The following is a 20487-nucleotide window of genomic DNA, read 5'->3' as shown; positions in this document are numbered from 1 at the left end:
CTTGAAACAGATAAGAGGTTGCCTTTCAGACTCTTGTAAATGCCTTTCGCTTTTGGGTCAGACATTATTAAGTGTTTTTAACCCTTGTTAATCTGTTTGATAATTGCTATACAGATCTGGGAATGTGCAGCATAACTTTGTATTGAGTTTCTGAAGTTTCTTGTGCCAACGTTTTGTTCTGCTGCTTAATTTTCAAAGAGAAGTGGGAAAACAGCCATTGAGAGAAATCTGGTCCAAGGGATGCAAAGAATAACAAAAAAGGGCTTCTACAGGTGCATCAGCTGGCAAAGAAAGGTTAAAGTGCACCCCCTCTGAGGAATGTGAAGGGAGAGCTGGTGTCAGCAGATGAGGAGAAGGCCGATAACTTCTCAATAACTTCTTTGCTTCAGTCTTCACTGGCAAGCTTGCTCATCTCTCTCTGGAGTTGATGGACCACTAGGTGAGGACTAATGAGGTAAAGTCCCCAACTGTAAAGGAAGATCATGTTCAGGACCACCTGAGGAACCTCAACCTGCATGAATCTATGGGGCCCGATGAGATGCATCCCAGAGTTCTGAAGCAATTGGCTGATGGAGTTGCAAGGCCACTCTCCATAATATCTGAAAAGTCCTGGCAGTCAGGTGAAGCCCCTGGAGATTGGAAAGGAAGCATCACACCCATCTATACAAATGAGTGAAAAAGAGGTCCCTGGAAACTACTGCCCTGTCAGCCTCCCCTCTGTGCCTGGGAAGATCATGGAACAGATCCTCCTGCAAGCTCTACTGAAACATACGGAGAACAGGGAGGTGATTTGAGACAGCCAGCATGGCTTCACCAAAGGCGAGTCCTGCCTGACCAACTTAGTGGCTTTCTGTGTAACTACATCAGTGCACAAGGGAAGGGCAGCAGATGCCATCTATCTGGATTTTTGTAAAGTCTTTGACACACTCTCCCACAACATCCTTCTCTAAGCTGAAAAGATACAGATTCGATGGGTGGACTGTCCAGTGGATAAGGAATTGGTTGGATGATTGCATCCAAAGGGTAGTGCTCAATGCTTTGATGTCTATATGGAGATGGATGACAAATGGTGTCCCTCCGGGATCTGTACTGGGACCAGTGCTGTTCATCAGTTCTATAGACGGTGAGGCCGAGGCACCCTCAGCAAGTATGCAGATAACACCAAGCTGAGTGGTGCTGTCCATATGCTAGAGGGATGGTATATCATCCAGAAGGACATGGACAAGATGGAGAGGTGGGCCCCGGTGAACCTCATGAGGACTAACAAGACCAAATGTAGAGTCCTGCACCTGGGTCAGAGCAATCCTCCTTATCCACACAGGTTGTGGGGTGATGAGATTGAGAGCAGCCCTGTGGAAAAGGACTTGGGAGTTCTGGGGGATGAGAAGCTGGACAGGAGCCAGCAATGGGCCCTTGCAGCCCAGAAGGCCAATGGCAGCGTGGCCAGCACAGGAGAGAGTAGATTCTTGCTCTGGTGAGGACTCACCTGTAGTGCTGTGTCCAGCTATGGGACCCCCAACACAGAAAGGACATAAACCTGATGAGGTCCAGAGCAGGCCACCAAAATGACCAGGGGGTTGGAGCACCTCCGCTGTGGGGACAGGCTTGAGGAAGCTGGGGGTATTCAGCCTGGAGAAGGCTCCAGGAAGGCCTAACAGCAGCCTGCCAGTACCTGAAGGGGCTACAAGAAGGCTGCAGGGGGACTGTCTGCAAAGGCCTGCAGTGGCAGGACCAAGGGCAATGGTTTGAAATGAGAGCAGAGCAAATTTAGATTGGATGTGAGCAACAAGTTCTGCACCATGAGGGTGGTGAAACACTGGAACAGGTTGCCCAAGGACGTGGCTGGGGCCTCAGCCCTGGAGATAATCAAGGTGAGGTTCAACAAGGCTCTGAGCAACCTGGTCTAGTGGAGGAAGTCCCTGCTGACTGCAGGGGGGTTGGACTGGATGACCTTTAAAGGCCCTTTCCAACCCAAACCATTCTATGATAGGATTTAGACAATGTTGTAGAATTAATATTGTGGAAAGTTGTAATTTGAATATTATTTTACCACTGAATGGTTTGAAATCCACTAACTTTGTGTAAATTTGCAGGTAGAATGTTCTCTAGGTAGTTACTCTGAAAGTACAATGTCACTTTGGAGTTTTTACTCTTTAAATTGGTTTGTCATTTATGGTTAACTTTGAAACTCCCATATTGTAAATTTTTCTAAAGCAGAAATGTAACTTTAAACAGGCTATTTTATCAGATCATACTCCAGAATGGTGTATTTTCTCCTTATGTGGCTAACAGTAAGGACAAATTAATCTCAGCATTTAATCAGATTGTAATTTGTACATATTGCTCAGTAATGTGAGGTCCTCCAAACTGAATCAGAGTACAATTAATGCATGAATGCATCAATATGCACCTATGGTAGTAGTAATTTCTGCAACCTATATTGAAACTCATGTGGCATGTGTTGCAATTAATTTGTCCTTTCCATTAATTTATTTTTGTTTAAATTCATAATAATAAATTAGCAACACATCTGTGAATCTGTTCAATGCAAATGTAACTTGTGGGTTTTGATGCATGGTAGTCATTACCCTGTGAGGATTTTTAGGTAAGATTCACAGCATAATAGGAAAAGTGGTACCTGCTTGAGCAGTTTGCAGTGTGCTGATGTTGGGGTGTGCAGATGGTTTGGGAATGGCATAAACCAAATACATCATCTACTCAAAGAGTTTTGTACACATACAAGCCATGAGGTTTGGTGCTTGCATGGCTAATGGACCTTAAATATTATCTTTTAAAAAGCATTTTTATGGGTTTCTTCCAACTTTTGTTTTGAAAACTTCTCCCTAGTCTTTGCAGGAGAGTTATAGCTTTGGGATGTGCTCCTTGCTGTAGCTCTCTATGCTTTTGTGGTGGTTTGGCCCTGGCTGAGGGTCAGATGCCCACCAAAGCAGTTCTATCACTTAGATGGACAGGGGAGAGGGGAAAGTGTAACCAGAGGCCCATGAGTTAAGACAGAGGCAGTTTAATAGGATGCAAAGCAAAGCCAAGGCTGTGTGTGGAAGCAGAGCAAAGAAAGATCTGTCTCTGCTCCCCATCAGCAGATGATGCTGGGCCACTCCCGGGCAGCAGGGCTCCAATATGCAGAGCATCTGCTCTGGAGGACACACACCATCAACCAGTGTCCCCACACTGCCTTCCTTCACTTAGCTTTTGTGTCTGAGCTCATGTCATAGGGCATGGAGGACCCCTTTGGTCAGTTTGAGCCAGCTGGCCCCTCCCAAGATCTTGCCCATCCCTCAGCTGTTGGAGAGGAAGATGTTGGAAAAGCAGAGCTTTGGTGCTTGGCCCAGTAGCGGTTAGAATCCTGATGTGTTATAAGTGTCCAGCTGCAGCACTACAAAACACAGCACTAGAAAGGTGCTGTGGAGAGAGCTAACTTCAGCTCAGCCAAGCCCAATATACAACCCTTTAACCTTAAAGCTTCATTTGCCCCAATCCTTGCTTTCTGCTGGCAGAAATGGATCTTTGTGCTTTAGGCAGTGAAGGTTGGCCTGGAGCACCTAAGACAACCTGAGTAAGGGCTGCTGTTTGTGCTGCAGGTCACTCATGGAGTCATCCCAGGGTTGGGTTGTGTATTTCTATGTCAGAAATTGAAAGAAAGGCTTTCTTGGTGTAGATTACTTCACAAATTTACTACTTTCTTGCTAGTGTTCAGATTTCTTTATCCTCAGGTTATATTGCAAGCAGTGTCCCTTTTCTGAGGGGCTGTTTCTCTGGGAAAATAATCAGTAGAAGTGGGTGTATGTTTTTACCTTCATTTACACTTGAAAAGTTAAGATATCTGCAGGAAGCAATTTGCACATAGATAAGTTGTCTGTTGCCAACAGAAGTGACTTTCTAGATGCTCATTGTCCTGTTCTCCAGTAGTGGCAGGCAGGAAGTTTTTCTGTTTACAGATCCATCTATCCTGCCTATGGTAAATGATTCAAATCTGTTCTGGAGCTAATTTAGAAGTTTTTTTAGAAGTAATCTGGCTGGGGAGCTGCTGCCTAGCTCTGAGTGAACCAGGGGAAGCACATTACAAGCTCCGCAGTCATCTTGAATAAGTGAGAAGCTCCAGGTGATCCAGGAACTGACTTAGTCACTGACTTCCCTTTTCTGACCTGCTGCTGGTGGAAGACTGAGAGCAAAACTTGATGGCACTGTTGTAGAAAGTCACCATTTGTGAAATGTATTGCTAGAAAATAATCTGAAAATGGTCTCATTTACTTGCAGAAGGTACTAGAAAACACTTGCCAAGTACTCTCTTAGTTTTAAACCAGTTCCTATTTTCCTAAAATAGCTGCACTTGCATCATTGTGTGCTGAGCAGTGACTAGGTTGGTTGTCTGGGTTGGACAATACTTTCTGCTTGATGCCTAAACCACAGGTAGTACCTCCCAACTCAACTGTGTCTGGCCTGATGTTTGCATGTTCACATGCCCTAAAAGTGTGGTTTTAGTGAAGCTCTCACATTATTGTCCCTGCTGTGTTCATACTGAAGGTTGTCCTCATCTACTGGATTGCCATCCCAGTTTACTTTTAATGACTATATCTTTTGCGTGAATCTTTTCCAGTTTTAGTCTGCTGACCCTAGCTAGGCTGCCAAAAGCCTCCATCCTCATACACCAGTGACTGCTGCTTTCATCTCTTTCATCACAACCAGAAACTGCAATTGTTTGAATTCCAAACTGATTTGGGTGTTGGTATTTGTCTATTTTCCTCCTTGGAAATAAAATCTCACGTTATACAAGCATAATGAAAGGTGCAGTGCTGTGCATAACTTCAGTCTATATTCAATAGTTAGTTTTTTATATATTTTGCATGTTTTTCTTTATAGTTACTGGTGCTCTGTTCTCTTTAGGTATGGTCTTGGTGCGCACAGATGCTGGCCAGCTTGTCATGGTGCCTCAGCAGGCTCTAGCCCAGGCTCAAATGCAGGCTCAGGTGCAAACACAGGCCCAGGGTCCTGCCAGCATTTCACCCAGGCTCTCAGTGCCCACCACTGGCCCTGTTTTTCGCCTGTCAACAGCTCAGGTACGTCTGTCTTGGTTTCACTTTGTTTTTGTGTGTCCTGCTCCTTGTTAGCTCGTGTGTTTTTGCAAATATATTTCCCCCCTCGTTCCCCCTTTTTTTTTTTTCTGTGAAAACAGGAAATACTTACTCAAATGCATTTTATTCTGTGAGGCCTAGGAATTTTTCACTTCATAGAGTCTCTCAAGGTTTTGTTCAGGCTGTGTGATCACTAGAGGCTGGAAGGCTCGGTGTCAGCCAGGGTTTGTTTTGTGCTGAATACCACTGCGTTAATTTTGAGATTGCTTGGTTATTTTAATTTTTTTTACTAGTTCGACAAGAAATATCCAGAGAAGCTTAGCTTTCCTTAAAGACAGTGGCTGTAACCTTGCCCGTTGTTGCATTGCTGAATTTCAGAAGTCACAGAATCACAGAACACCAAAGGCTGGAAGGGACCTGTAGAGAGCGTTGGCTCCACCACCCCTGCCAAAGCAGGATCACCAAGGGCAGGCCACACAGGAACACATCCAGGTTAAAGTCTCCAGAGAAGGAGACTTCACAACCTCTCTGGGCAGCCTGTTCAGTGCTCCATCATCCTCACAGTAAAGAGGTTTCTCCTCATGTTGAGATGGAACTTCCTATGTTCTAGCTTATATCCATTATTCCTTGTCCTATTACTGGTGCCACTGAAAAGAGCCTGGCCTCTTCCTCTTGATACCCACCCCTCAGATATTTGTAGACATTAACAAGATCCCCTCTCAGCCTTCTCTTCTCCAGTCAAGTATGTCTACAGTAGTTCTGGATTCTTGTATGAGAAGCAGGTCAGGTAAGTGTGGGTTTGCTTGCATTCATATATTCTTCAGAGGTAATAAGCAAACTCAGAAAGCTTTTAAACCTGATTGTTTAGCTTGCATTACAGTTTTGCCTGCATATCTTGATTTGAAGCTTGCACTTGTGAAATGATGGAAAATAGGTAGGTGCTGCCATCTAGTTCTCCTTTGCTGCACTTGTTTTGTTTATCTGCATTTGTCATTTGTACACTTGCTGGCTTTTCATGCCCTTGTAGATTCTGGTTGCTCATTTTTCACCTTCTCAGTTTCCAGTTGGGTTTACATTCGTCACTATAAAGTTAAAAAAAAAAGTTACCTTTTAAAATTATGTTTAATTAAAATTATTTAACATTAGTTATGAAATTCAAGTGCTGCTGTGCACCAAGAATGTGAGGGAGTGACATACAGGCAAGGCCAATGTTAGCCTGGCCCACAGTATTTTATTATGGAGTGTCTGTTATCAGAATTTACACATCAGATAAAGTTCAGTACATTGGAATTTTCGTGAGATTGACTTTACTCATCTTTTTGTTTCAAGTGTGAGCCAAAATTTGTTTTCCAGTTTAAAGTTGCTTTGTGTATTTTTAGTGATTAGAAAAAAGTAGTATAAAGTTCTGTATGAAGTTTGGTTTAATTTAAATATTTAGTCATAGAGTCATAGAATGGTTTGAATTGGAAGGGACCTTGAAGATACCCAGTTTCTAACCCCCCTGCCATGAGCAGGGACACCTCCCACCAGCCCAGGTTGCTCAAGGCCTCCTCCAACCTAGCCCTGAACACCTTTAGGGAGGGGACATCCACAGCCTCCCAGGGCAACCTGTTCCAGAGTCTCCCCACCCTGACTGAAAAGAATTTCTTCCTGAGCTCCAGTCTCAATCTCCCTCCTCAAGCTTAAAGCCATTAGTCACATAATTTTTTCTAACTTCTGCTCTTTGGAATTTCATATTTCATGATACAAACTTTACTGATTTGTTTTCTGTTTTGCTATTTGGACTGAACGATCTCCAGAGGTCCCTTCCAACTCCTAACATTGTGATTCTCTTAAGCTTCACTTCACTGTGTTTTTTAAAATGGAAATCACCCAACAACTGTAATCTGAACCTGTGCAAAGTGCTGAGTCCCCTACTCTGGAAATGCCTCCTGTGAAATATGTTTGATGAAGGCTTAGTTTTTGCCATCTCATGTGATGTGGAAAGCAGCTCTAAACTTGGCTGCTGTTTCACAGGCTGCTGTCCTTGCTAAAGCAGAGCCTTTCAAATCTGAGATAGTTCTGGTACTATGCTGTGCCTGTGGGGGGTTTATGTTGCCTTTTAGTTTTGGTGACTTTTTTCTCTTTGATTTTTTTTTTTTTCCTTTCCTGTTTTTCACACCTTTTCTACTTTTCTGAAAAATGTTTTGTCTACTTTTTGCAGAAATTTTAAGCAAATTGATAAAACTATGTTGTTGTCTGAGGCACATCACCATTGCTGTCAAATAAGCTGGTCTGTACTAGGCTAAGGGGACTGGGGTTGTTCAGCCTTGAGAAGAGAAGACTCCAGAGGAACCTTAGAGCTGCCTTCCACTACCTGAAGGGATCCTACAGGAAGGCTGCAGAGGGACTTTTCCTGAGGATGTTTAGAGACAGAACAGGGGGGAATGGTTTGAAGCTGAGGGGAGAGTAGGTTTAGACTGGATCTTAGGAAGAAGATCTTCTGTATGAGGGTGGTGAGACACTGGAACAGGCTGCCCAGGGAGGCTGTGGATGTCTCCTCCCTGGGGGTGTTGAAGGCCAGATTGGATGAGACCTTGAGCAGCTGAGTCTAGTTGAGAGGTGTCCCTCCTGCCCATGGCAGGGTGGTTGGCATAGACGATCTCTGGGGTCTCTTCCAACCTAAGGCATTGTAGGATTCTATTTCTTTTGGTCTCATGCAGTAATCTGGAGGAGATGTTTATGTTGGCAGAGCAGGTAGGTTAGGAGGTCAGAGAAAGTGAAAAAGATGTGGTCTGAAGTCTGCTTTAACCACAAAACCATTTTGCTTCCTTTCTTTCAGGGTGAGTGAATCTTCTCTGAATGAGCAGATACTGAGTTCTCACTGCTTCCAAATTCAACTGTTTCCATTTTCATCACATTAACATCTCTTTTAAAAGTGCTTAGAAAACATTCCAGCATTAGTAAGGCTATGAAATGAAACCTGCAGCAATTGGGAAATGCTGTCAAGAAGGTTCCTGTCCAATCTAATAGTGGCTCCCATATGCCTTATGCTGCATACTCACACAATACTCTTATTGTTAATTTCTACAGTGTCTAGGCTGGACACTCTTAATTAAGGAAGAACTATGGAATATTTGTCTCCACCATTCAGTAGGTTGCTTCAGGCTTACTTGCTGCACACTACATAAATCCCCCTCTGAAGTGGGAATTAATAACCAGGCAGGATTTTTTTGTGAAGCTTATGCCTACACCAACTTTCTAAACAGTGCAGTTGAGGGGATTATTAGCCCTCTTTTAGAACTAGGAAATAGAGCCTAATTGTCTCTATTTTAAATATTAAATTAAAAATGCTGGGTGGGTGGGTTGTTTGCTTTTTTGTGCAGTTTGATTTCATTGTCTTCAGTTGCAGCTGTGACCACTGCTGGTCACAAAGCCCACATTGCCTTCTGGAGACTCCCGTGGTATAAGAATATTGATTACAATAGGTCGTCTGCATTTGCATGCAGCACAAGCACTGAGCAGTAGAGGCAGGAGCAGAATCTAATGGTAGCACCTAAAATTCACCTCCTTTTTATCCATCAGATTCTTTGGATGAATCCTGGTGATTAGAGATGGAGCAGCCACTTCTCCAGGGAGTGAGAAAGTGCTTTGATAATGGATTCTGTAGGTATTGGCTTACCCCAACAGAATGCTGAGACCTTAGAAGTAGTGCTTAGGGACTTGGAGCCCCTGGTTTATGAAGGTTTTCTTTGGTGGCCCTGAGCTCTTCTGCCTGCCTTGTCTGATTGCTCCCAGTCCTGTGCCTTCCTCCCCTGTTGTTCTAGTTTATAAACCCCAAAGGGACGTCACAAATAAGGGGAACACAGCAGTGTCTTCCTGCTTTGAGTTCTGATACTTGGCTCCAGTGATTCTGTGGTATACCAGAAGTGTGGTGGCAGTGAAGGCTCTGCCCCTCTTGGCTGACTTCTTGGAGATTGTGCTTGCAGTCATTTTCTGCAGTTGAGTGCACATGTCAGGACTCTAAAGGATTGGTACCTCTGCCCAGCTGGGCAGTGTTTTTACCAAAGAGAGAAAAACTACGTCCTTGGCATACAAATTGCTCTGCACCTGGTGCTGAAGTGCATGTTCCAGATGAACCATAGCCAGGAGAATTGAGAGGCAGGCAGGAGGCAGATGAAAGTTTCTCCATAAACTCTTCAGAATTTTGACAGTATTTGAAGATCAGAAGGCAGAGTTTGGTAGTGAGGAGTGTGTTACATCCTAACAGGAGGTGGTGCTGCTGGTGCCTGACTAGTGTCTATCAGGAGGTGGTGCTGCTGGTGCCTGAGTGCCCATCAGTGGTACCATAGTACAAAAGACAAGTAAAGCACAAAGCAGCTGCCATGGATTTACTGACATGAGTGTGCTGCCCTCTGGCTTGATTTTATAAAGCTGAGAGTGTTCAGTGCAGTTCCTGAAAGTGGTGTGGTCCTGCCTGGGCAGTGACAAGCTGTCCCTCGTTCTTTTGGCCTGTTCTCCCCACATTCAGCTGGCTGCTTTTTCAAATGCAGCCTCGATGTTCCTCCCAGTGCAGAGGCAGCTTCTTTGTGCACAGCAGGTGTCAATGCAGTTCACTCCTGTGCAGGACTCAAGCTTTGCCTCTCTTGTGTCCAGAGCTCTGGGAAGAAGGTCCACAAAAGAAAGTGAAGACGCAGTTATCTGGGGAGTGACTTTGTAGCATCATTTCACACTGACTTCTTCCCTGAAAATTGTTCATGTGCACTGACTAGCTGGAAGTGACTTCTTGCACCCTGAAACTGGAGTCACTTTGAAGTTATCTGCACTTGTGCAGGCAGAATGAACCCTGGGACAGATGTGAGCCGCATCCAGTCTGTTTTGTGGATTTCTGGATGCAGATCTTTCTTGGAACCAAGTAGCTCCTAAAAGTCTTTCACTTAAGGAGAAACTTCGGTACTGTGAGGGTGACAGAGCCCTGGAGCAGGCTGTCTGTAGAGGTGGGTGGTGGAGTCTCCTTCTTGGGAGACATTCAAAACCCACCTGGATGTGTTCCTGTGCCACCTCCTGGAGGTGACCTTGCCTTGGCAGAGGGGTTGGACTGGGTGATATCCAGAGGTCCCTTCCAACCCTTAGCATTCTGTGACTGTAAGTTGGCATGGTTATTCCACTGGCTTTGGAAATCCTCAGCCCTGGAAGCACTGTATACTGTGTTTGTGGTTTGGAAACCCTGACGATAAGCAAATGGAGAAGACAGTCTGAATGTTTTACAATGGCAAGCGTTGATCAGGTAAATATATTTTCATTCAACCAATATTTGAAGGGAATTGAAGGACGTGATTTTTTTTAGAGTGGAGGGAAAAAGGTATAGTATTTAGGAAGAGGCAAAGCTTGTATGACAAGCCAAAGCTCTTGAATGCCTGTTCAGTGGCCAGTCTACGTTCTAAATGGGCTTTTGCCTCTCTAATTTTTTTCCTACAAGACTTAGCAGTGTCCTTAAACTCATCCTGGGATATCTCCCCTTTTTTTCCAAAGGTGATACACCCTCTTTTTTTTCCCTTAATTCCTTTAGAAACTCCTTGCCCATTCAGTCCGGTTGTCTCCCTCGTTGGCTCCTCTTCCATCTTCTCTAGGTGTGGCTTTGAATGCAAAGCTTAATACATCCAAGTTGTAAGAGACCAGTGGGGCCTCCACTTTTGATAATGAATGGTTCTCTTTTTATCATAATTGCCATACTGGGTGATTTATTTCTTCTATGATGGTATTTACATTCCTGTAGAATTAAAAAAAATCAGCTTCCCTGGAGACATTTTGTATCCCTAAATCCCGTTCTTTTTATGATGGTAAGAGATGAAATCTCTTAAATTGCAAATCCAAGTTCCTCTGTTTGCTGCATGTGACACATTTAGAGTGAAAGGCTACAAGCCAGTCATCTTCTTTAGTCTGTACTTAGTGTTTCAGTTGCTGTCTGGTTAGAGGGTATGCAATCTATGAAAAGGATTCTCCAGGTGCTTAGACTTCATTTCTGTGCAAGTTAGTTTCTGTATAATTTAATCTGAAATTACCTTGAAAATGTTTTTCTGCTCTCTGATTTTTTTTTTAATCCAGATTAATTTTCTTAAAAAGAAAAAAAAAAGAAAGGCAGTAGAATGGGCCAGTAAATATTAAAAAGGTTGAATTGGTGTTACTGGCAATTATAAACTCAAATATTTATAGAATCACAGAATGGTTTGGGTTAGAAGGGACCTTGAAGATCATCTAGTTCCAACCCTCCTGCCATGGATAGGGACACCTCCCACCAGACCAGGTTGCTCGAGGTCTCACCCAACCTGGCCTTGAACACCTCTAGGCAGGGGACATCCACAACCTGCCTGGGCAACCTGTTCCATTGTCTCCCCACTTTCACTGTCAAGAATTTCTTCCTAATATCCCTAAGCTTAGTATTGATGAATTCTGACATGTAAATGTTACAGCTGAACTAAGAAATCAATGTACTATCATTTTTTTTGCAGGTCACATCCTATTTTTTTCTAACCTTGTCCACACATCTGTGTGAGAAAAGGCTTGTAGGAGAAATGTTAACGTTGAACACAAAGCTCATGTCTGCATTGCATGCAACTCTGTATTCAAGACCATACTACTCTGTGGACATTTTTCAACATTAATAAAATTATTTGTGTAATCGCTGTCGTTAGAAAGCCTTGGAGGTCAAGTTGCGAAGGAGAAAAGAAATTAAAGTACTTTTTCCTTTCTTAGCAGCCAACTTCTGTAGCCACCTCTACTGTCCGCCTGGGACTCCCTGTGCAAGCCAAAGTTGTGCAGTCAACTCCTGCCCCTGTCAGTGCTACATCTGCTGCCACGCTGCCAGGAGCCTCTATTCTTGCACACACCACAGTGAGTAGTGAGCACACAAAAAGCAAAAGCTAGGTGAAGAGAAGGATGCTTGTTGTAATCACATGCTGGTCAGAAAGGGAATGTTGATGTTCATGTGTTTGCTTTTATTGCAATCCTAGCCCCAGAATTAATAATGTTACGGAAGTGCTGAGTGTTAGCCCAGAGCTGCTTTTCTCCTGTTTCCTAAAGAATAAAAAAAGTGGAGTGTTACAGATAAAGTACAGGACTTCCACTGTTCAGTCCAGGGTGATGAAATTAGGATTATACTAAATAAGCAAAGTCAATGGTTTTATTTTGTCAGTGAGGATCTATTTGAAAGGAAACAAATTCTTCTTGTCAGGCATTCAAGAGCTTTGGCTGAGTAAAAGAATGAAAATGAGATCATTACCTGTTTTTAAATGTAAAATATTAATAGGTATCAGTAGCTACAACGAGTGCTCAAAATGTATTTAAGACAACAGTAGCAACTGGAACATCAGCTTCTCAGCAACCTGCAGTCATTACTGGTGGGCAGACTCAAGCTTCAGCACAAACCCAGGGTCAGCCTCGGCTGCCACTTCCACCTCACACAGCAGCACAAGTACCAGCACAGCCCCAGGTCATACCAAGCTCTCCTGTACCTGGAACTACAGTTGTATCACAGGTAAGCTTTAAAATACCAGATTCTGGCTTTTTTGGGTGCTTTGTGAGCTTCTCAGGTCTGTTCAGAAGCAGAAAGAACTTGCTCTTCACACAAGCACTTTTCCAAATTCTTTACAAGCAGGAAATCCTTCCTCTTGTTTCAATTAGAGATTCTGAGAGGGAAGAACACTTGTGGTTATCTTTCTCCATCCTGCCATGCCATTGTGTCAGGAAAGAACTAGTCTGGTTCTGTAGACAGAGTAATCAAGCCTTCAGACTTGGTCATCATCATGCTGCTGAGCCTCAAAACTGTGGTTACTCTGAAGTGTGATGTTTTTGTCTCTTGGAGTAATCACTCCATAGAAAAATAATGGCTTGGAAAAAAAATAAGCATATGTTTTCCTGCTGATGGAGAGAATATTAGATATGAAGACGCTTGAAGATACTCTTTCCTGATTGGATTTTACTACTGTAGCCACTTTGTACAACCCCAAACTGAATTAATAGTTGAACAAATTAGGATAGCTAGGGGAGCGTTGTGAACGAGGAAGGCAGCTCCAAGAAATGGTTGTTACTTCTCTCATCTAAGGTTATTTTTAGATAGATTGTATAAAGCAGATTGTGAAATAGTAAATAGATTTTTTTGGGGGGGTTAGTATTCTTGAGGTGTGAGGAAGTGTAGCACATGTTAGGTAATTAGCAGCAACAGAGCTGCAGATGCCTTTCAAACCAGAGCAGCTGCAGCATTTTCCCCCTTTATAGCGATGCACTGATCTCGATTGGAAAATGGCATGGATCTGAGATTTGTTCTCTTTGGTTTTTGCAGGAAATGCAAGAGAATGTGAAAAAATGCAAAAACTTTTTAGCTACCCTTATAAAACTTGCTTCTCATAATTCACCATCTCCAGAAACCTCCCGCAATGTGAAAGCTCTGGTTCAAGATTTGTTGGTAAATATTGAGTTACCTTTTCCTTTTGTCAGTTGTCTGTTAAGCTTGGTATTTATGTGTGATGAAAACTTTGATCTCAACAATTCTTTTTTTCTGCTGTAATGAAGAAGAAAGTTGGGCTACATTAAAATGCAAACAGTCCACTTAGTTCTGCAGGTCCTCCTGCATGGAGCCTTAACTGCAAGTGGATTTCAGGAGGCAAAGATTTTTTCAGATAGACAGAGTTCTTGGGCCTGGAAGAAGTCTGCTGTAGCCTGCAGTGCAAGGGATGTTTCAGTGAATGTGTGCTGAGATTATGAGGAATCCCATTTTCTTTACCTGTACTTCTGCTTTGTCTGTTTTTCAAGTAGGACTGCAGCCCCTTCAAGGCTCAGCGCATGGCACTCAACTCCAGTGTTACAATACCAGAAATGCTAAGGAAAAGGAAATCCCCAGCATTTCAGTCTTACTGGGGATTGAGTGTGAAGGGCCCAGCTGGAAGAGAGGGCCATTTTCCAGATTGTCAGTTCATTAGCTTCTCACTTGACCCTTCCTTCTTTCTTCTCAATCTGTGGCTCAAGCCCCAACCTGGGGCTTGACTGAGCCTGCAGCCATCCCTGGACTGAACCACCAAAGGAACATGGCTGCTCTGGGGTAGCCTGACACTGCCATCCGAGGGCCTGGGGCAGGCCTTCCCTGGGGAAGAAGTGAAGCAGGTTGTAGAGGCCAGGCAGGACTGAACTCCAGAAAACTTTGCATCCCTTTGTAGCAGGGATGAATGGCACCACCTTCATGGGAAGACACTTCCAGACACTGCTCCTGCCATAGCAACTGTGGGTTCTATGACACAGAAAGCAAGCAGGCAAGCAAAGCCAAGAAAGAGGAGAGCTTAGCTATTGTTTCCCTGAAAAATGGTAGCAAGAGAATGGAATCCCAAAGAAGACTTGAGTTGGAGGAATCTTGCTGTGTCCAAAATTGTGCATCCCCAAGGGAACTTCCTGACTTGAGTGGCACATGAGGTGTATAAAGCAGCTGTGGACAGAACTCTTCTAAAGATACAGGGGTCTTGAGCTTTTAAAGTTCTTCTTGCTAGGGTGCCTTTTTTTAGCCAGGGATGCATACATGGATATTATCTGGAAAAAAAAAAAAAAAACAACCAACCAGCAGCTGAACTGGATTGTTGATGCTTTCTTTTCCTTACCCCTGAAGGATGCAAAGATTGATCCAGAAGAATTTACAGGCCGCCTTCAGTCAGAACTCAAATCATCTCCTCAGCCATATCTTGTACCTTTCCTTAAGGTAATGTGGATACTGTTTGGATACCTTTATTGCAATGCAAATGTCAATACATGACCTTTCAGAATATGCTTTTTAAATGGAGGTAGCTCCCCCTGCCTAGAGCAGGACTGCTCAATTTTTATATCGAGCTGCTAATTTCTGCCAAAATCTTGGCTGTAGGTCCCATGCAGGCCCCACCCCATCTCCGTCAGGCCAGCCAAGTGCTGCTTACTGCTGTTGGGGCTGGGAGCTGTGGCTGTGTGCTGCAGCTCAGTGCTCCTGACAGGCTGAGAGAATGGAGGAAGACTTTGTGTCTTTGGGGCCTGACTGTAGGTTTTAAAAGAACAACTTAATTGATGTCCAGAGGTGATCTGGAGTGTGCTGCTCGAGTAGCCCTGATCTAGGACATGGCAGTAATTAGATTTGCATGGAAAAGCAGTTACTCTCTAGTTCGGAAAGTCTGTTGGCTATTCTGTAGTGATCAAGATTACTACAGATGTTCAATAACGCTACAGAATTTGTGGTGTTGGTGTTTGCAGATCCCTGGTGTTACAGCTCCTACAGCATGGTAGTGCTGTTCCAGTGCCCAGACCTCTCTGTGATAGGCCATTCTGGGGAGGAAGGACAGTATTCACATTTGGAAGAGCCACAAGTTGTTTCTGTAGACTGCTTCAAGTAACTGAATAAGCTTTTTCCATATTCTTTTTGTGATCTCCATGTAAGTCACTGCTAACTTGCAGTGGGTATGGAAAACTAAACTGGATAATGCTGTTGCAATAATTGGTGAGCTGATCCTGCTTGGAATCTGGAACTAATCTAGAACAGAAATTGTAGTGTAGTGCCAAGCGGATTGATGGTTTGGTCATAAGTCAGTATACATGGAGGTAAATTTAACTTATAATTAGTTCTTTTACATTAGCTACAATAGCTTCCATATGCCAGGCTCTATAGAGCATACAGTGTGTCTTCAATTATGCCCTAACAAAATCTCAGTTGTAACTTTAAAAGCATTTTTGTTCTAATCCAAAACCTCTCAGTTTAGGGCAGATTTCCTCTTCCTTCTCTCACTTTAACTTTTCTGCAGAACTCTTTCCTTCTGCTTCTGTTTTATTCAAGTTATCATTAACCCTTCCTTCTGCCTTTTCCTGCTTTTATACTGCAGTCATTTCTTGAACAGTTTTAACTCGTTTTCTTCTTTGAAGCCTGTACTTGGCATCAGGCTTTAAAGTTTTGGAGTAAATACTAAAAGTTTAGAAAGAACTGTGGCTTGGGCTAATAAACACTTGCACCCTACAGCTGCCTGGGGGCAGCACTTCAAAAGAACCCCGCTGCCATTTTAAAACATAAAAAGTTTATTGGTGAAGGTAGAGTGTAACCTTTCAGAACTATCTGTTTTAGTTGAACTGGTCTGAACACGAGGCATCCAACACTTTTCTAATCCAGTCAGAATACATTAGATCAGTAATAATACAGCAAACAGCTCTTGCTGTAGGGCATCAGCAGTGAAATCATCATGTTCTAGGTACTGGAGGCATGGCAGGGGAAGTAAATTGGTGCAGCTTCCTTCTGGCATGCGATGGAAATAGGATTATTGCAATGGAAATAGGATTATTCCTGCTATTCCGCTGTTTCTGTTGCCATATTTTGCCTTTCCAAAGATCTAAGCTACAAGTTCTAGGTAGTCTCGAGGAGGGGAGTATTACATTTTACTGCTACTGTGGAACTAGGGCACATGAAGATCTTCAGGGTTGCTAAATTCAAATTGTAGGCTTATTAAAAAATTAAACTGAACTTCCCCTCTTACAAAACGCATTCTGATTTCTTTTTGACAAGTAGGCAGATAGCCAAACGAGGAAGAAAGCTGCATTCTTTTAATTGCTTGCTACAAATTGCAAAGTGTTTTTTGTCATCCTGCTAAATCTGATACCTGACAAACTTTGTTTTGTTTTCAGAAAAGCCTCCCTGCATTGAGACAATCTTTACTGAACAGTCAACACTCAGTTTTGCAAGGACAGCCGTCTCAGCAACCGATTCAGCAAACCAAGCTCTCACAAGTTATACCTCAGTCTGCCTCTGGAAGCATTTCCTCTGTTGTCACCACACAGACAATAGGAATAAGGCAACCAAACAACATTTGCACAGTCTCTGTATCAAATACAGTGCAGCCTCCTCAGGTTAAGGTGGTACAGTCAAATCAGAGTTCTCAACTGGTAGGTACTGTAGTATGCAAGAGAACTAACAAAGCAAATAGAAGTTCTCAGTGTTGGTTTTATCACAGCTTGTCTGTTTGTATCCTGTTGTGTGATACCTAGTACCTCATTGCAATTCACATGTATGCTCAACCATTACTTGAGATGACATTAGTAGCAGTTTAGAAAAGCCTCTTGGCCTTTTTATCTGGAGTACAGTGACCGTTAGCTGGGCATAATGGAGATGGAGTTAATTAACAAACGTAGAGCAACAAGTTATCCAAGACTTACAGGCAAGGTGTGCTGTTTTGCTTTGCTTGGTTTAGTCTGCATCAAAATTAGCTCTTCTCTCATTGTAAGCTCTCCTACACATGGCACTGTAGCAGCATGTTCTGTTTGGAAACGGTGCTGCGCTTCGTTAGGCACTGAGATGTGGCCTTGTTCTGGGGGATTCTGGGCTTAGACTCATTCATTTCAAAGGCACTGGGAACAAGACAACTCTGCAGCCACCTACTCACTGAGAGTGTGGTGAACTTACCCCACCGTTCTGTAGGCTCTTGCATGTGTGTTTACAGTTGTAATTAACAGATGTTCAGGGTTTCCACAAGACTTTGAGTTTATCCAGGCATTGTCATCCTTCAGGCCAAGCTGTAAGAGTTTCTGTGTCTGTGTTTTCTGGGTGTGTGTGAGCAAAGTACTTAAGTGAAGGTAGCAGTATCTGAGCCATGTTTCTTGAACCTTACAAATACTTTCTAGCAGGTAAATGCCTGACTTTGAAATGAAATGAATATAATTGTACCATCCTTTAGTGAGCACAGTTTTTCTGTGAGAGAACATCTTATATTGCCAAAGCTTCTGACTGGCTTCTGTAATACAAACCAGACGTGGATGTGCTGCGCCTTAGCTTGGCTGCTTAATGTTCAGCCACTTGCAGTCTTTCATTTCCTGAGATGAGTTCTCCCCTCTCTTCTGGACTGCTGCATTGATTAGAAGAGTCTTCCTCAGACTTTCTGTGATGTCTTCTTGTTTCATTCATGTTTTGACAGACCGAACTGACAGTTGCTTTGGTTCTTCAAGGTAGGGGAGCAGGAGCTGCTTGTAAGTACAGGCAGTAGGTGTAAAAATTCCTCCCTGTCCTGGGCAAAGCAAAGCAAATCTCTGACAGCAGCTGCTGGGCTCCTTACAAGTACAAATGTTTGTTCTTGGCCAGTCTGGTCTTACCTCATGCCATGCTTTTGGGACTAACCCAGTGCTGGGTAATGTGGCTTTTCCCAGCATTTTCAACCCACTTTAAACACTCTGAAGGCTGCACCCCACCTTTGGAGAAACACTGATGCAGACTAAAATGTGTCAGTATGGTCACAGGAATTCCTACTCCTCTGCTTGCAGTTCTGGTGGAATATTTTCTGGATGGCACTAAGCCAAACTGATGAGAGAGACCTTCCATGTGTCTCTCAGATGTCAATGCACGCTCAGAGCAGGCAGTGGTGAGGAGAGATTAAAGATGTGAAGAGTTTTTCCGTCATCTCATTCCACATATCTGTGCAATGTGAGGGAGCTGCTCAAGTAATGTAGTGTGGAGGTTGATCTGGTGGGCAAAAGAAGCTGGTTTTCTGCCTGTAAGGGGTCATAGGTGAAGGCCTGGATTTTCATCTTGGTGGGTACACAAAAATGACTGCTGTGTTTTCAGAAGACAGCAGACTGCACAGAGCCAGACTGTGCTCTACACTGTTCCATTCTGGAAAACAGCCAGGGAGGAGTGAATTCCTCAAAAATCAGCACTGATCAGCTTCACTGCAAAGCTGGATTCTTGTATTTGCTTTCAGTTTGTCATGGATTAGTAACTGGAACCAAACATTACAGACAAAAGCAGCATCACAGAGCAGGATTTAAAAAAAAAAAAATCTACCAACCATCAACTCTGGTGCTGAGCAGGCAACCCAGCAGCATCTCCACATCACACTAGTGCTTGTTCCTGGGTAGTGACTTCTTTGTGGTGACAGTGCTCATACTCTTCACACGTCTTAGTGCTCCCCAAAATCAGAGCACAGCAAATTGCTGCTGGCCAGCTTGCCTAGGACTTGTCCAGAAGAGGAAGCTTACAGCTGGCTGGCCCAAGGGTGCCTAGCACTGATGGAGGAAACTGGCTAAGCTCCAGATTTTCCAAGCCTGAAGCTCACTGGAGAGAATTCCAGCTGGCTTTACAAACTGTCCAGCTGCAGAAGGGCAAGGCTGTGTTGGAATACAGCTCATTTAATAGCAGCTAGTTTGCAGCACTCGAATCTCTGTTGAAATGTGGAGGTTCTGTTAGCTGTGCCTTTCTTTGGCTTTTCTGTTTTACAAAGAGAGCAGCTCCGGGGACAATTCCTGCAGTTACACTGAGGTATCCTGCAGCATGGGAACTCTGTGAACACTGCTCAAGATGTCTCGGAGGGTTATGCAAAGGAAGCTTCAGCACTAACGTGTAGTGTTCATGGAGATGGAGCGGGAGGAGACTGCTTTATTTATCCGCTTTGTAGAGTAGTGGAGTCATCTACCAATGATGTGAAAATGCTGTGCTCCAAAGAGCCAGGCAGTGCTGCTGGTACTGGTGACTCCAGGGAAAAGGGAAATAATCTCAGCTAATGTTTTGTTCATGAGACACTAATGAGATAAGCCTGCAATCAATTTTTCTAATTGTTCTAAGTACAATGTTCAAAACTTGTCTAGTTTGTTATTCTTAGGGTGCAGGAGCTCTACACAGCCCTAACTGTGCAGACATTGCCTCCCTTGTTCTGGATGTTACTGCAGGTAGAATTTCTCTGAGTAAGAGAGACATTCTCTATGAAATGGATCATAATTGTAAGCAGACTGATGAGTAATGGAGATTGATTAGCACTTTATTGTGCCCTGCATTGTAAGGAGAAAGAACTCCTGGAGGTCCAAGCCAGTCATTAAATGTACATCATAAAGAAACTGTAAGAAATTCAAAGTGATCCATCTTAATTAACCCCCTCTCAGGTCCCTTCCAACCTAAGCCATTCTATGATGATGCTAATTTTGTGGGTTGTACCTTACTCTAAGGAGCATATTGGCAGTGAGTCCTGTTTGGAAACCAGAAACAAAAGATAGCAAAGCAGAAAGAATTAAACACACCTCACTTGGTCAAACACTGCTAAAGAGGAGGACAAAAAACATTTACAAGTATTTTGAGGGTTTAAACATCAGGGTATATTGATGTATTATTTAGAGTGATGTGAGAGCATAAATATGAGCAGCAGGAAATAATTAAGCAAAGCAGGATTTAGGCAGGATATAATACAAAATATTCTTGCAGTAAAGCAGACGATTAGATGGTAGATGAGGGTCCCTAAGGCAGTGATGGAAAAGCCATCATTGAAATATTCCAAATTAGACCAGGTGAAGAATTTTAGAATCAGCTGAGGAACAGGTGGGACACAGGGTTCCGTGGCTTTGAGCTTTATTTTTCTTCATTTTATCTTTGAACCCATAACAGTACGACTTTGAACAC

The 20487-nt window shown here is 43.4% G+C and overlaps 1 protein-coding gene across 1 annotated transcript in view; it reads left to right on the top strand.

The window, feature by feature from the left end:
• The window catches only part of LOC128973353 (transcription initiation factor TFIID subunit 4-like), a 128271-nt gene that overhangs the window by 2172 nt on the left and 105612 nt on the right, over nucleotides 1–20487 (top strand). The window contains exons 2-7 of the mRNA XM_054389646.1: nucleotides 4903–5075; nucleotides 11823–11960; nucleotides 12376–12603; nucleotides 13408–13530; nucleotides 14719–14808; nucleotides 16740–16997. Coding sequence (XP_054245621.1) covers nucleotides 4903–5075; nucleotides 11823–11960; nucleotides 12376–12603; nucleotides 13408–13530; nucleotides 14719–14808; nucleotides 16740–16997 — 1010 coding nt within the window. The remainder of the gene's footprint in view (nucleotides 1–4902; nucleotides 5076–11822; nucleotides 11961–12375; nucleotides 12604–13407; nucleotides 13531–14718; nucleotides 14809–16739; nucleotides 16998–20487) is intronic.

The sequence above is a fragment of the Indicator indicator genome, chromosome 19 (assembly GCF_027791375.1).
Source record: "Indicator indicator isolate 239-I01 chromosome 19, UM_Iind_1.1, whole genome shotgun sequence".
Lineage (NCBI taxonomy): Eukaryota > Metazoa > Chordata > Aves > Piciformes > Indicatoridae > Indicator > Indicator indicator.
Note: the sequence above shows the minus strand (reverse complement) of the source record. Positions and strands in the feature narration are given on the sequence as shown.